Source organism: Stegodyphus dumicola, chromosome 8 (genome assembly GCF_044657685.1).
Source record: "Stegodyphus dumicola isolate Sdum_Otavi_A_Nest chromosome 8, ASM4465768v1".
Lineage (NCBI taxonomy): Eukaryota > Metazoa > Arthropoda > Arachnida > Araneae > Eresidae > Stegodyphus > Stegodyphus dumicola.
In genome coordinates this window covers 99,641,420-99,653,485 of record NC_140775.1, presented here as the reverse complement: position 1 = coordinate 99,653,485, position 12,066 = coordinate 99,641,420, and the positions used below count along the sequence as shown (strand labels likewise).

The following is a 12,066-nucleotide window of genomic DNA, read 5'->3' as shown; positions in this document are numbered from 1 at the left end:
GGGTTCTTGATTCTGTTACCAGGCACTTCCCTAAACTCTAAACATTTTACCACTTCAAAACTTTGCATCCTAGCGCTTTCCCTAAATTTCGAAGATTTACCCACTGTCTAAATTTGTTGCTTGGCACTTCTCTAAATTTTAAAAACTTTACCTTCCTGAAATTCTTCTGCATCAGCTCTGGGCTTATTTGAATAACAAATCAGTTATTCTCAATTCAAACAGCATCAAATGTAATCTTTTTGCCTATGAGTATCATTTACAAAATCTATTTTTTGCATATGGAAAGAAATTTCTCTTAAATTTCTCCTCGTCAAAATAGTCAACATTTAGGTTAAATCTGTAATCATCACTAATTGTATTGTCAGCATAAGGTTACCATGCTCCGGTATTCAGTTACTAATATTAAAAAAAAAAAAAAAAAGTCTAGGCATCACTGTGTGATGCGATTTCTCAAGTTGCCCTGTATTGATAGAGATGTGGTAATGAAAGCAAAAATTAATAAGTAATGATTAGCTAACTAGGTTGGCATCAGGGATACAAATTATTCAGCAGATGTAAAATCAACATTGTTTTGGTTTGAGATGTAAGCCAAGCATAAAGCGGTTACAATGGCAAATTATTGATCATGCAGATTTATGCGAATAAGTTTTTGTTTCTTCACTATGTAACTATTTTAGTGAAGTGAAATTGTGAATCAACTCCTCACATATTTTATTATGAAAAAATATCAAATGCACAAAAGTAAAACATGCACAAAAATTTAGGAAAAAAAAAAAAAAAAAAAGGTTTGCTGGTAGTACAGGGTTCCAGATTTCAGATCTTTCCAGATACTGGACATTCGGATTTCAGACTTTCTACTGCATAAACTAACAAATATGCATGCTTTGAGAATTAGAACCTGAGCTCATCAGTATAGCAGTTAGCTTCACTAATCACTATACTGCTGGGTGGTGTTTGATTCTAGTAGTGTTATTTGGGGGGGGGGTCTTATGAGAAAAAAATGCAGAGCAAGTTAGGGAGGCCTTATACAATGTCTGGCAATTACTAGCTGATCCTGGTTGGGGATGGGGAAGAAAATTAACTCCTAGCAGGTTGCTCAAATCCAGCAGCAGTTTACCCAGCTTTCTTTCTCCTCCTTCTAACTTCTTCTTTATGCTTCCAGGGCTGATGCTGCAAAGTTTTTTCCTGGAATTCCTGAATTCTTATCCGGCTGAAATTTCCTGAGCATCTGTCATTTGGTGAATTCACTTTGTTTGTGGTTTCGATATTTACAAACCTCAGAAAATTTCCTTGAAAATTCGCAGAATCTTTCTTAGAGTGTGATCTGTTATCATATGTGGGGATGGTCAGCAATGGATGGCTGGCCTACAATAAAAGTATGCAGTGAGATTTATGGGAACTTTGAGCACTGAATTCCCACACTCCCAGTCTTTCTCAGAAACGGTGATTTCAAATAATGCTTTCCTTTTGGACCAACACTGTACGAAATGAAGAGCTGCGAACTGTATGTGAACGTAGGTCATGTTCAACTTCCCTTAAAAGTGGCTGTCAGAAAATAGCTGCAGCCATTGCACTAGTATGAATTTTTGTGTGTTAGATTTACGATAGGCTGTTATAAATTTGTTTTAAATATATTAATTTAATTTTAATCTGCAATGAAAAGATTTTTTGATAATTATTACTTAGCAATATTTTTGTTTCTTCAACATTTTTTTGGGGGGAAGGGGAAGGTATAGTGTGTGAATTTTTCATCAGTCCAGTATTCATGAATTTTTCATCAGTCCAGTATTTATGAATTTTTCATCAGTCCATATTTTAAAGCTATTTTTGTTATTAAGTACTAACTGTAAGTACAGTATAAATTATATCTAATTTAACTTTTGTTTATCATAATGTAGCTGGCTTAAGTTCCATATATGAGTGCATAGATGTATTTATATATGTGCATATGCGTATAATTTTTTAACTTTTTATTGAATTATTTTTAATTTTAGGTTAAAGCCTCTGGATGTGGAATTTATGAAGAGGTTACATGACAAAGTTAATATTATTCCAGTTGTAGCTAAAGCTGACAGCATGACACCAGAAGAGTGTGCATCATTTAAAAGAATTGTAAGTATATATATATATATATATATATATATATATATATATATATATATATATATATATAGTGGGCTTCAGAAAACTGCCACTGACCATTCATTTTTATTAAATATTAAAATGTAATTAGGAGATATTTCTGAAGGATTTGTCAAGTATATAAAATTAATGTATGTTAAAAAAGTGAAAAATAATTAAAAAACTGAAAACCTAAAAAATCAAACACATAAAACCATAAACAAGTGAAAAACAATAAAATGTAACAAAGCTTTGAAAAAATAAAAATATGGGGCATTACCTAGAAGGATATCAGCATCGCTTGCTTTGGGTAGATTGTCATTTTGCAGACTTGCCTTTTGTATTTTAATGTTTAGTAAAACCAAAATAAGTGATTAACAATAATCAGAAGTGACTGTTATACAGATATAGCTAGAATTTTGAATTTTTTACTCCCTCAAATCCAGAAATTCTTAACTTGAGAAATCATATGTACGTACAACCCTTGTATGTGCCACGTTTTAAACTGTATGTAATCTTTTGGTCTATTTACCTATCTTGAAGATTGATGTCCATGATTAAATTTTATTAGTGCAAAAACTATTAGAAATTCTGGTGATTCTGATATATATAGTTGTAAAACAATTAAAAAATATAAACATGCCTAGTATTTCCGTGCATTAAGCTGCTTAAAAATTATATTATAAAGTAAAAAATTTAGAACTAATTTTTCAAAGACCAAAAATTGAAATTCACAATTAATAAATTTCAAATAATCCTATAAATGAAACAAATAATTTAAAATAAATTATTTTAATTTAATAAATTAATTTGTTGCATTATGTGTTGTTTGGTGGTCATAGCTCATCAGAATGAGTAATCAATTAGTGTGGTTGGAATGACCAATGGTAAATTTTTGGTATCCTGCCCTCTTCTGCCTGTACCTGTGTAACAATGCATATTTAAAAATCAGACTTTCAAATCGTAGCATAATATGTATTATTATGTGGTTATATGAAGGTTTTTTTTTATAACTTGTCACAAATTGCTTTTTTCCCCTTTTTAGATTTTAGGAGAAATTTCTAGGAACAAAATAAATATATATGATTTTCCTGAATGTGATAATGAAGAAGAAAGTAAAATACAAAAATGTTTAAAGGTAATATAAATTTTAATTTTTTTAATCCTCAGAATAATTTTTTACACAAAGCATAGGTCCTGTTTTAAACATTAAAAAAATATGATTTTTTTTAAAACTCCTTGTTGTTTTTCAAGTAGTATGCTTGTGTATGCAATGTATTTTCCTCCTTTTTAATTCTCATCTTTCATCTGTATCTAAGGAGCGAGTGCCATTTGCTGTAGTTGGAAGCAATACTGTAATTGAAGTTAATGGGAAGCGCCTAAGAGGAAGAAGATATCCATGGGGCATTGCTGAAGGTAATTGTATTTTGCTATCTTCAAATAGCAAAAACAACACACAAACAAACAAAACAAAAAACAAAGTGTTTCGCAACAAAACATTTCACATGTCATTCTTTTGGTCATAGTGCACTTTTTGATTAAATTCAGAAAATTATACTTTATAAAAATCATATAGAGTCATAAAATCATGTATCCTTAATTTTATTTCTGGAGAGAATGGATGAAAAAAAAATTTATGAATATAGCAAAAGAATTAAACCGGGAAAATGTCACATGTCGTAAACAGTTGTTGCTTTCAGCTTGAGTTCTCTGCATTAAAGATCTACATTGATGTTTTTAATCACATTGTTATTGGCTTTTTGGGCTGAATTTTGTCACAGCTGAAAATATAGCATTATGAGGCTTAAAATGTTTTTATAGTCTGCATTGCTCGCACTTTGTGCATTAAGAAAAATACAATTTATTTTTTAAGCTCTCTAGAAGTCTTCGTAAAGCTTGGCTCCTTCTCAAATTCATTTTTGTCTCCCTATATGTTCTTTGTAGATCTAAACTAAAAACTGATCCTGAAAGCCCTCAAACTAAGAGAAATAAATGACTGAAAAATAACAGAAATAAATGCATTGTAACTTGCAGTGAAATTATATTTAGAAATGATGTTGTTAATGTGGACTTTGAGCTGAAGGCCGCATGTGAAATGTTGCTACAATAAATATGTTGCCAGATTTATAATTCAAAGAAGAGATCCTGCAAATAATTAACGCATAACTCAGCATTTTTTTTTTTTTTTTTCCCTTGCTCTGTACGGAGGAAAATGTCTTAAATTTTTGTAAAATTTTGTCAGTGAAACCAAACACCTTCTATTGTTACTTTTTACCTTCTTTGTCTCTCTGAAGTTCTGCTATCTCTAGATGCAAGTAGTTTTATCCTTTTCTATAAAGTTTATTTTAAAAAAATCCGAGGGCTAAAACACTGCGCTGGGAACAAGATTTACAAATGATGTGAGAAAATGTTTCTAGACGTTTTTATTTAGTTTTATAAATAGCTTGGGGAATTTATATAGATTCAGCTGGGACCAGAAATACTGAACAATACCTGCTAGAAAATTATCACTGCAGGAACAACATATTACAGCTCTGCTCTGTTGGACTTCAAAAGCAGGATAACTGTGGGATTTATTTTCTTAAATATTGACTACAGGTATGTATTCCCAAATAGTTTTTTAAATGAGGCATAACTAAAGAATTTTACGGAAATTAATAAATGTATATGGTAATTTTTTTTTAAAAAATGTATATCCTAATGTGCAAAATTGGCAAAGATATCTGACAATGACAGCTTTACGTTAACTTTTTTAAGTCAATATCTGAATTAAATTCAAGATATGTGAAATTTGGAAAACAACTGCAATTGAAAAATTTTCTATATTTTTGAATATATACCTGGGTCTTTTTTGCTGACTACATTTTAATTTTGAAGAAGATAGTTAGAAAAGCTTAAAGACATGAAGCTTTTTATTTTTAACTAATGAAAAACTAATTTAGAAGTCAAACAGCAAAAATCTGCGTTATATTTGCGAATTTTCCAGGACTAGTTTTGATGGTTTTACAAAACCATCATCCTCAGCTGCCAAAGTGCAAATGAACGAGATAAGATATGGTGATAAGAATGGCTGGACAGGAATTAAGTTACTGGTGCCATCTATTGATGAAACAAGAAAACTAAAAAAAATAATTTCTTTAAAGGCTAAAGGTAAAGATGGATTGGAATTAGGATTGTTAACTAGAAGAGAAAGATTTTTGTTTAATGTGAAATGCTGCTAGAAAATCTAATTCACCAATGGAGTGTTTTTCAGACCAACAGTCCTGGGCAACAGAGGACTTCTGTGTTTCCTTTTTCCAAACATATGCCTCATGTTCTTTAATATGAAATTTTAAGGCTGTCTTGGTTTGACCAATGTAAATTAAACCACGTTGGAAAGGAATCCTGTAAATACTCCAGGAATTCATATCCAGAATGGGTTCTTACGTATGGAACTGGGAATTTTATTGATAGGAGAATAAACGAACAAAAAGTTAAATTTCTGTAAAATACATGCAAAATACTGTAAAATACATACATTGTAGCAAATTAATAGAAAGAAATGAAGGACAACAGAATTCTTATAATCTCCTAAAACCAGAGTGTACCTTTTGGTGTGTTGAGACGGGAACGTTTTAACTGCTTGATTAATAATGTTGGGTGAAAAACCCCTGTCAATAGTAACTGCTTTTAAATAATTTAGTTCTTGATCAAAAGCCAGTTTGGAAAAGCACACTTGAAGTGCATGGAAAACAAAGGAATAAAATGAAGCTAACTTTTGACATGATTTGGACATGATTGATTTAAATGACATGATTTGAAGTTTGGTGGAAGGCAAACGGATTACGATTTATGGTAAACAGTAGTTCTGAAGTTAGATGTGTTATGTGTGACCAAAATGTTGAGGAAAATGTTGATTAAGGTTTATGGTAAACAGTAGTTCTGAAGTTAGATGTGTTATGTGTGACCAAAATGTCGAGGAACAGAAGAGAATTGCATGTCTCAAGTGACCTGAATAGCAGGATCAATGGGATTAATTATTGAAAGAACTTTATTTAAATCACCTTTGTGACCATCAAACAGGGTAGAAGTATTGTCTACATAGCAGAACCATACTGGGAAGTTTAAAGTTTCAAATAATTTTGATTCATAATAGTGCATGAAGATATCAGCCAGGATGTGACTGAAAAGGCTTCCCATGGCTAATCCCTCAGTTTGCTTATAATACTTATTTTGGAAAACAGAATGCATTTGTTTCAAACAGAGTTGAGTAAGGGTAATTAGCTCATCAATATCAATGCAGGAGAAATGAAATTCACAAAGTCTGGTTTCAAGACATCTTAATGCACTCCACTGGAACATTGGTGAATAATGATTTTACATCAAAAGAAACCATGAGTAAATTTTTAGGAGAAATGCTTTAATTTTTTTTTTTACAAACTCTATTGAATTATGGTGTAAATGTTATTACCTAATAGAGTTGAAAATCGAGAAACTAAATATTTAGCTAATGGGTCTAACAGTGCCTAAATTTGATACAATAGGACAGAGAGGAATACCACTTTTATGAATTTTAGAAATATAATCTGGCACAATTCGCAACAGATGGGATAAGCAATTGCTTTAAGTTGATCTAAAGGATTTATGAAGATTTTATTGCAGTTTTTATTTTTGAGAGGTCCGAAGGTGAAAGGTCTTTAGGGTTTAGATTATATGTTTAAGAGTTTGGTGACACCATCGATGTAAGTGTTCTTGTCCATGATGACCATCTGGCCACCTTTGTCAGCCTTTGAAATGATAATGTCTGGATTAGAATGAATTTTGCACATTGTAGCTCATTCTCTCAAGTTAAGGTTTATTGTTGAATTTCACATTATGGGCTATAAGATGCCTAATCATTTCTTTCTGTGCAAGTCAAGGGAAAAGAAATCTAAATATAAAGAAAAAAAGGTGCAAAAACTTGAAATATCATTGTGTTGAAAATAGTATTGTACAGCAGAATTCAAAGAAATCATAATCATAGTAAATTCTGGCGTGAAACTAAAATCTCCAAAGAAGCAGATTTATGTTAATGCACATTTAATGTATGTATATATATAATTAAAAAGGTAAGATACAAAAATATTCTAATTAATAATTTTTTTTTTTTTTTTTTTTTTTTTTTTTTTTTTTTTCCAGTTGAAAATATGGAACATTGTGACTTCCTAGCTCTTAGAAATATGTTAATTAGGTAAGTTATATTTATTAAGCAAGTTCTTAAATTATATGATGCTTATACATACTAGCAAAAAAATGTTTATAATGCATTCACTGAGCCCCCTAAATGCATAAAATTTGCTCATACGAATAGCAAACATACATGCATTTTACTCATGTAAATAATAAACGAATATACTGTAAAATAACATTTTAATTTATAAAAGCTGCTAAAGCATTTTAGTTTGGTGATTTCTCTTTCTGAGCTGAAAATAGCATATTTATAATTATTCTTTTTGAAGTGCCTCATTCCTTAATTGGTATTTTTCATATGTCACATTTCTAATCTCATTAACTACAGAATAGTTAAATGTAAAAATGAAATCCTTGGTCCAAAAGAATTAAAACATTTAAGAACCAGTGATATACAATATGCCAATAGTATCCATTGGAGGAAAATTTTAAACTCCCCAGACAATTTCTAATCTAAATCTTTCTGCTCTGAATACTCAAATGTCTTCTTCCATTATGAGAGTTACAGTTATAATATTTAAAATAGCTTTCTTATCAGTTTCTTTGATTATAAGCTGTGTTATCTGTGCCATGCTGAAATATATTAGAAGTGATTAGAAGATATTCAGCTAATTGCACTGAAAATAAAATGCAGAATGAAATAGTAAAATAATCTTAATAAGCTGAACTGCAAGGAAAATTGCTATAAAATGTAGCTTTCTTAGTTGCTCCCTCGACTTCATTAGTAAGAATCCGCGTGAAGGATTGTCGCCCATTCACATTATTTTATTATGGTTTCATATAAGGTTGTTGTACATTTTAAAATGGAATGTCTCTGATGGGGGAGACTGAAAGTCCAAAGGGGCTTTGTCTCTGAAGGACTAATAGGGACTGTTTTCATTTTGTTTTGAATCGCTATAAATGTTCATTTTACTTTTTAAACTGCAAATGAGTCCTGCATTATGTTTGAAGAAATTAAATAATGAAAAATCTGCATAAATTATGTATATTTCTCGCATTGTGATAAAACAACGGTACATAAAGCCATCGAATTTTGAATGACGTAATCCTCCTACAAATATGGACATGTGGCAATTTCAAATTTGAAATTTGGAATTTGTTTTATTATCGATTTCATATTTTGTAAAACTTTAACAATTTTTTCTGAGTAACAAACTTAATGATTTAAAAGCGAGCAATGGTAATATTCTACGGGGGGGAAATAAACCTTTTTATCTCCAGTGTGCAGAACTGTGTATCAGAAATCCTAAAGATATGCTCATTTTAAAATTATTTTGTGACATTGCTATTGAACTGAATTTTATGGTTTAAGTGCAAAGAATGTGATATTTAATAAATAAAGGTAACACACCAAACGTTAAAAAAAAAGTCCCTTTGGACGTAATTTAAAATCTGAAGCCTTTCTTTTTTTTATATGATCTGGTGGTGATTTCTTTGGCTTCTACGTTGTTATTGTTCAGTAGGCAAAATTTAGCCTTACATAACTTAAAACTAATAACATTTATTAAAAAAATAGTTTTACTACCTTTTACATAGAGTTGTAATATAATAAAATTTAAATCAAAAATAATCTTTATGTAAAAGTATATTATTTAATATCTTTCATGTTATATGTATGTCATTATTTTAAATAACAAAAACTTCTAAATTCATTTGATAAATGTAGAGCAAAATGGCTCTTTTTTTCATACTTATTGATTGATTGTATAAAATTTGGCTAATAGAAAAAGGAGTATACTAAGGGGACCAGATTTTAACATTGGTAAAGTGGGACACCATTGACCCAGGGGGGGTCTTGATTAAAAATTTGTTCTATATGGAGCAACTAAAATGTTCAAAGAATGCAAAAATAGTATGGTAATATATTTTAATTTCAACATAAGTACAATTTACAAATATAATATATTAAAAAATTATGTATAGTATTTTTTTATTCTTTGGCATAATTATTATATTCTTTTGTATTTGAGCGAATTGTTTTTAGTAAATTGCTGTCATTTTTAAAAGGTCATGAAATGTTTCACAAGAATTTGTTAAATTATATTTCACATATAAAATGCTTTTCAAAGTGTCAACAGTTAATTGGGATTTTTCTGATGTACACCCTTTATTTACCCTAGAAAAAACGTGTTCATTCGCAGCATTAGTTCCTGGTAAGGACATTCCACAATTTTTAGTACATTATTGTATGGAACATGCTATGTTTCAAAATGATGAAATATTTCTAACCATTTCTTCTCTATTGTAATTTTTGCTGATGCTCGATATTTAACCTTTTCCTTAAATATATATTTTTTAATAATCATACCTCATTAAAAAGATCATTTCAGGAAATATTACTATATGGGAAATTTTGAATAATATGATCGAATGATTTTTGCACATCATTCCAATTAAGTTCTTGCTTTAATGTAACCCAGTGAAAATGTTTAATATCATTGTAATATTCCATCCATTCTTCTAAATAATCTATGCAGTTACTATAGAACTTTTTAACGTGATTCATGATATCTGCAAGATTTATTGCACCTTGTTCTTCTAGCTGGCTTATACTATTACGAATAGTTAGCGAAAGAAAATTATTTTCTAACTGCTCTTGACACTGAAATTTTAAATTATTAACTCCATTTGCAACTTCAATTACTAAAATTTTGTCACTCTCAATAAGTTTTATAGCATTTTGAAAAAGAGCTGCTTGATTGTGTACAAACTGTAGCCAAATTTTGGAAGTTTTTTTTTTTTTTTTTTTTTTTTTTTCAAAAAAACTCTTTTAAAATTCTAGGACATTTATCCTGTGATAGAAAGTAGGATTTCAAAGGATCATATATTTTCAAAATTCTTTCGACAGCTGGCAAAAGAGCTAACCAGTGCATTTTACTGTATCCAAATATTATTTTCTGATGTTGGACTTCCGCGGTTTCACAAAATTCTCTAAGCATTTCAACACGCACAGTGTATTTATAGAAATAAGAATATATTTTAATAGCAGTATTTTCCACACGTACAGGCAACAAGTCAGCAGCTGTTTGAATGGCATTATGTATTATGTGTGCTGCACAACCAACACCAATCAGTTTTTAATTTATAAAAAATATTATTTGTACCTCTTCTTGCTTTTCCTCCAAAATTTGTGATCATGTTCTCTGCACAGTATGCACTCATTTTATGTTTTAAGTTGTTTTTTCCAAAATATTAATAATGGAACTGAAAATTATTTCAGAAGTTTCGCTGGGCAAAGAAACAAAATCTAAAATTCTAATTTTTATTTCAGTTTCCGAATCAAAAAATCTAATAATAGTTGGAAATAACTTTATATTCTTATGATTAGATGCATCAGAATATATGGATATAAAATTAGTTTTTTCTAGATTTTTGTTTAATTCTGAAAATGATATGGGAAAAGCACATTGCATACAATTGTCCCGGATTTTGTTTTGGCACAGGCAAATCTTTTGTTGAATAACTTTTGGACAACTTGTAATGTACAGTCCATAGACCTGAAGGAATAATGGCATGAAAAGAGACAAGACCTTCTGCTAATGCTAATTTCTTTTCTTTGTCTTCATAAGTTGTTTTTCAGAAAAAAAAAAAAAATCCTGTATTTTGGGTGAAAATGCAGCAGTTTTTAAACATCTTTTGTGTTTCTGTGTCTCCAAGTGCTTTGAAATATCATTCTGTGTCACCATGGGAAATAGAAAATTCACCATTACATTTCTCACATTTTACTATGTAATCACTTTTTTTTTTTTTTTTTTTTTTTTATAAAAGGTAATTCACATTCTAGATCATCGTTGAATTTGCATCCTCTTTTCTTACTTATTATGTTAAAAATCTTAAAAAAATTATTTAAAACTATATTATAAATTATTATATTTATATTGCTTAAAAACACAATAAATAGGTACATAATTACATGAACATATTTTATTATTAGTTTATAAATTAAATTAATTTGTTATAAAGTAACTATATTTTTAAAATTATTTTAATATATCTTTCTAAATAATAGCAATACTAACTTGTATTATTTTATCTCTGAATTTTCCATAATATAAGTTGTAAGTGTCACTTTCAAGGTTGGCGCTAGACTTTTTGCTGCCACTATAAAATATAAATAATACGAGCAATGTCTGCTAAATTCAAGGAAATTTATGTATTTATGAAATCAGTTACTCACCTAAATTATCTGAATAGCTCATCATTTGTTAACATCACTTGCTTAACTAGCACTAGTACAATGTGTATCATCTGAGAGACGTTACAAGATGTTTTAGTCCTCACCAATGCCAAAAAATGCTATTGTTCATTAAGTCCAAACAATGGTGATCGAATTCTAACAACTGATCAACAATGCAAACTTTGATAAGCAGTTCTCGACAATCCATTCTCATCAATTATTTTTTATTATTAAAGTTTAATATTCTAAAATTAACAAAAATAATATAAAACTCGTATCCTAGCAAAATAGCCACGTGGCAGCCGAAACCATTATATATTATATATATAATGGTATAATCTCTTTCTGTTCTCCCCCCCCCCATTCCCTAGCTTGTCGTGCTTCAAAGCTTTTTTTAAAACGTTGCAGGCCAGATTATTAAAAATCAGGACTGTCCTGCCAAAAGCGGGATGTCTGATCACCTTGGAGTATGCCAGTCTGAAAGCTGGTAGGACTAGGTTAATCTTTATGTTTATGTGTTAAGTATAATGCTTTAAGAAGGCTGGAAATTTGTTTGTAGA

At 29.8% G+C, this 12,066-nt stretch overlaps 1 protein-coding gene across 6 annotated transcripts in view; it reads left to right on the top strand.

Annotated features, from left to right (window-relative positions):
* Positions 1-12,066, top strand: part of LOC118182320 (septin-7-like) — a 176,184-nt gene that overhangs the window by 136,629 nt on the left and 27,489 nt on the right. For all 6 annotated transcript variants that reach the window (XM_085822163.1, XM_085822165.1, XM_085822164.1 and 3 more), the window contains 4 exons: positions 1,995-2,112; positions 3,167-3,259; positions 3,441-3,537; positions 7,279-7,330. In XM_085822163.1, coding sequence (XP_085678289.1) covers positions 1,995-2,112; positions 3,167-3,259; positions 3,441-3,537; positions 7,279-7,330 — 360 coding nt within the window. The remainder of the gene's footprint in view (positions 1-1,994; positions 2,113-3,166; positions 3,260-3,440; positions 3,538-7,278; positions 7,331-12,066) is intronic.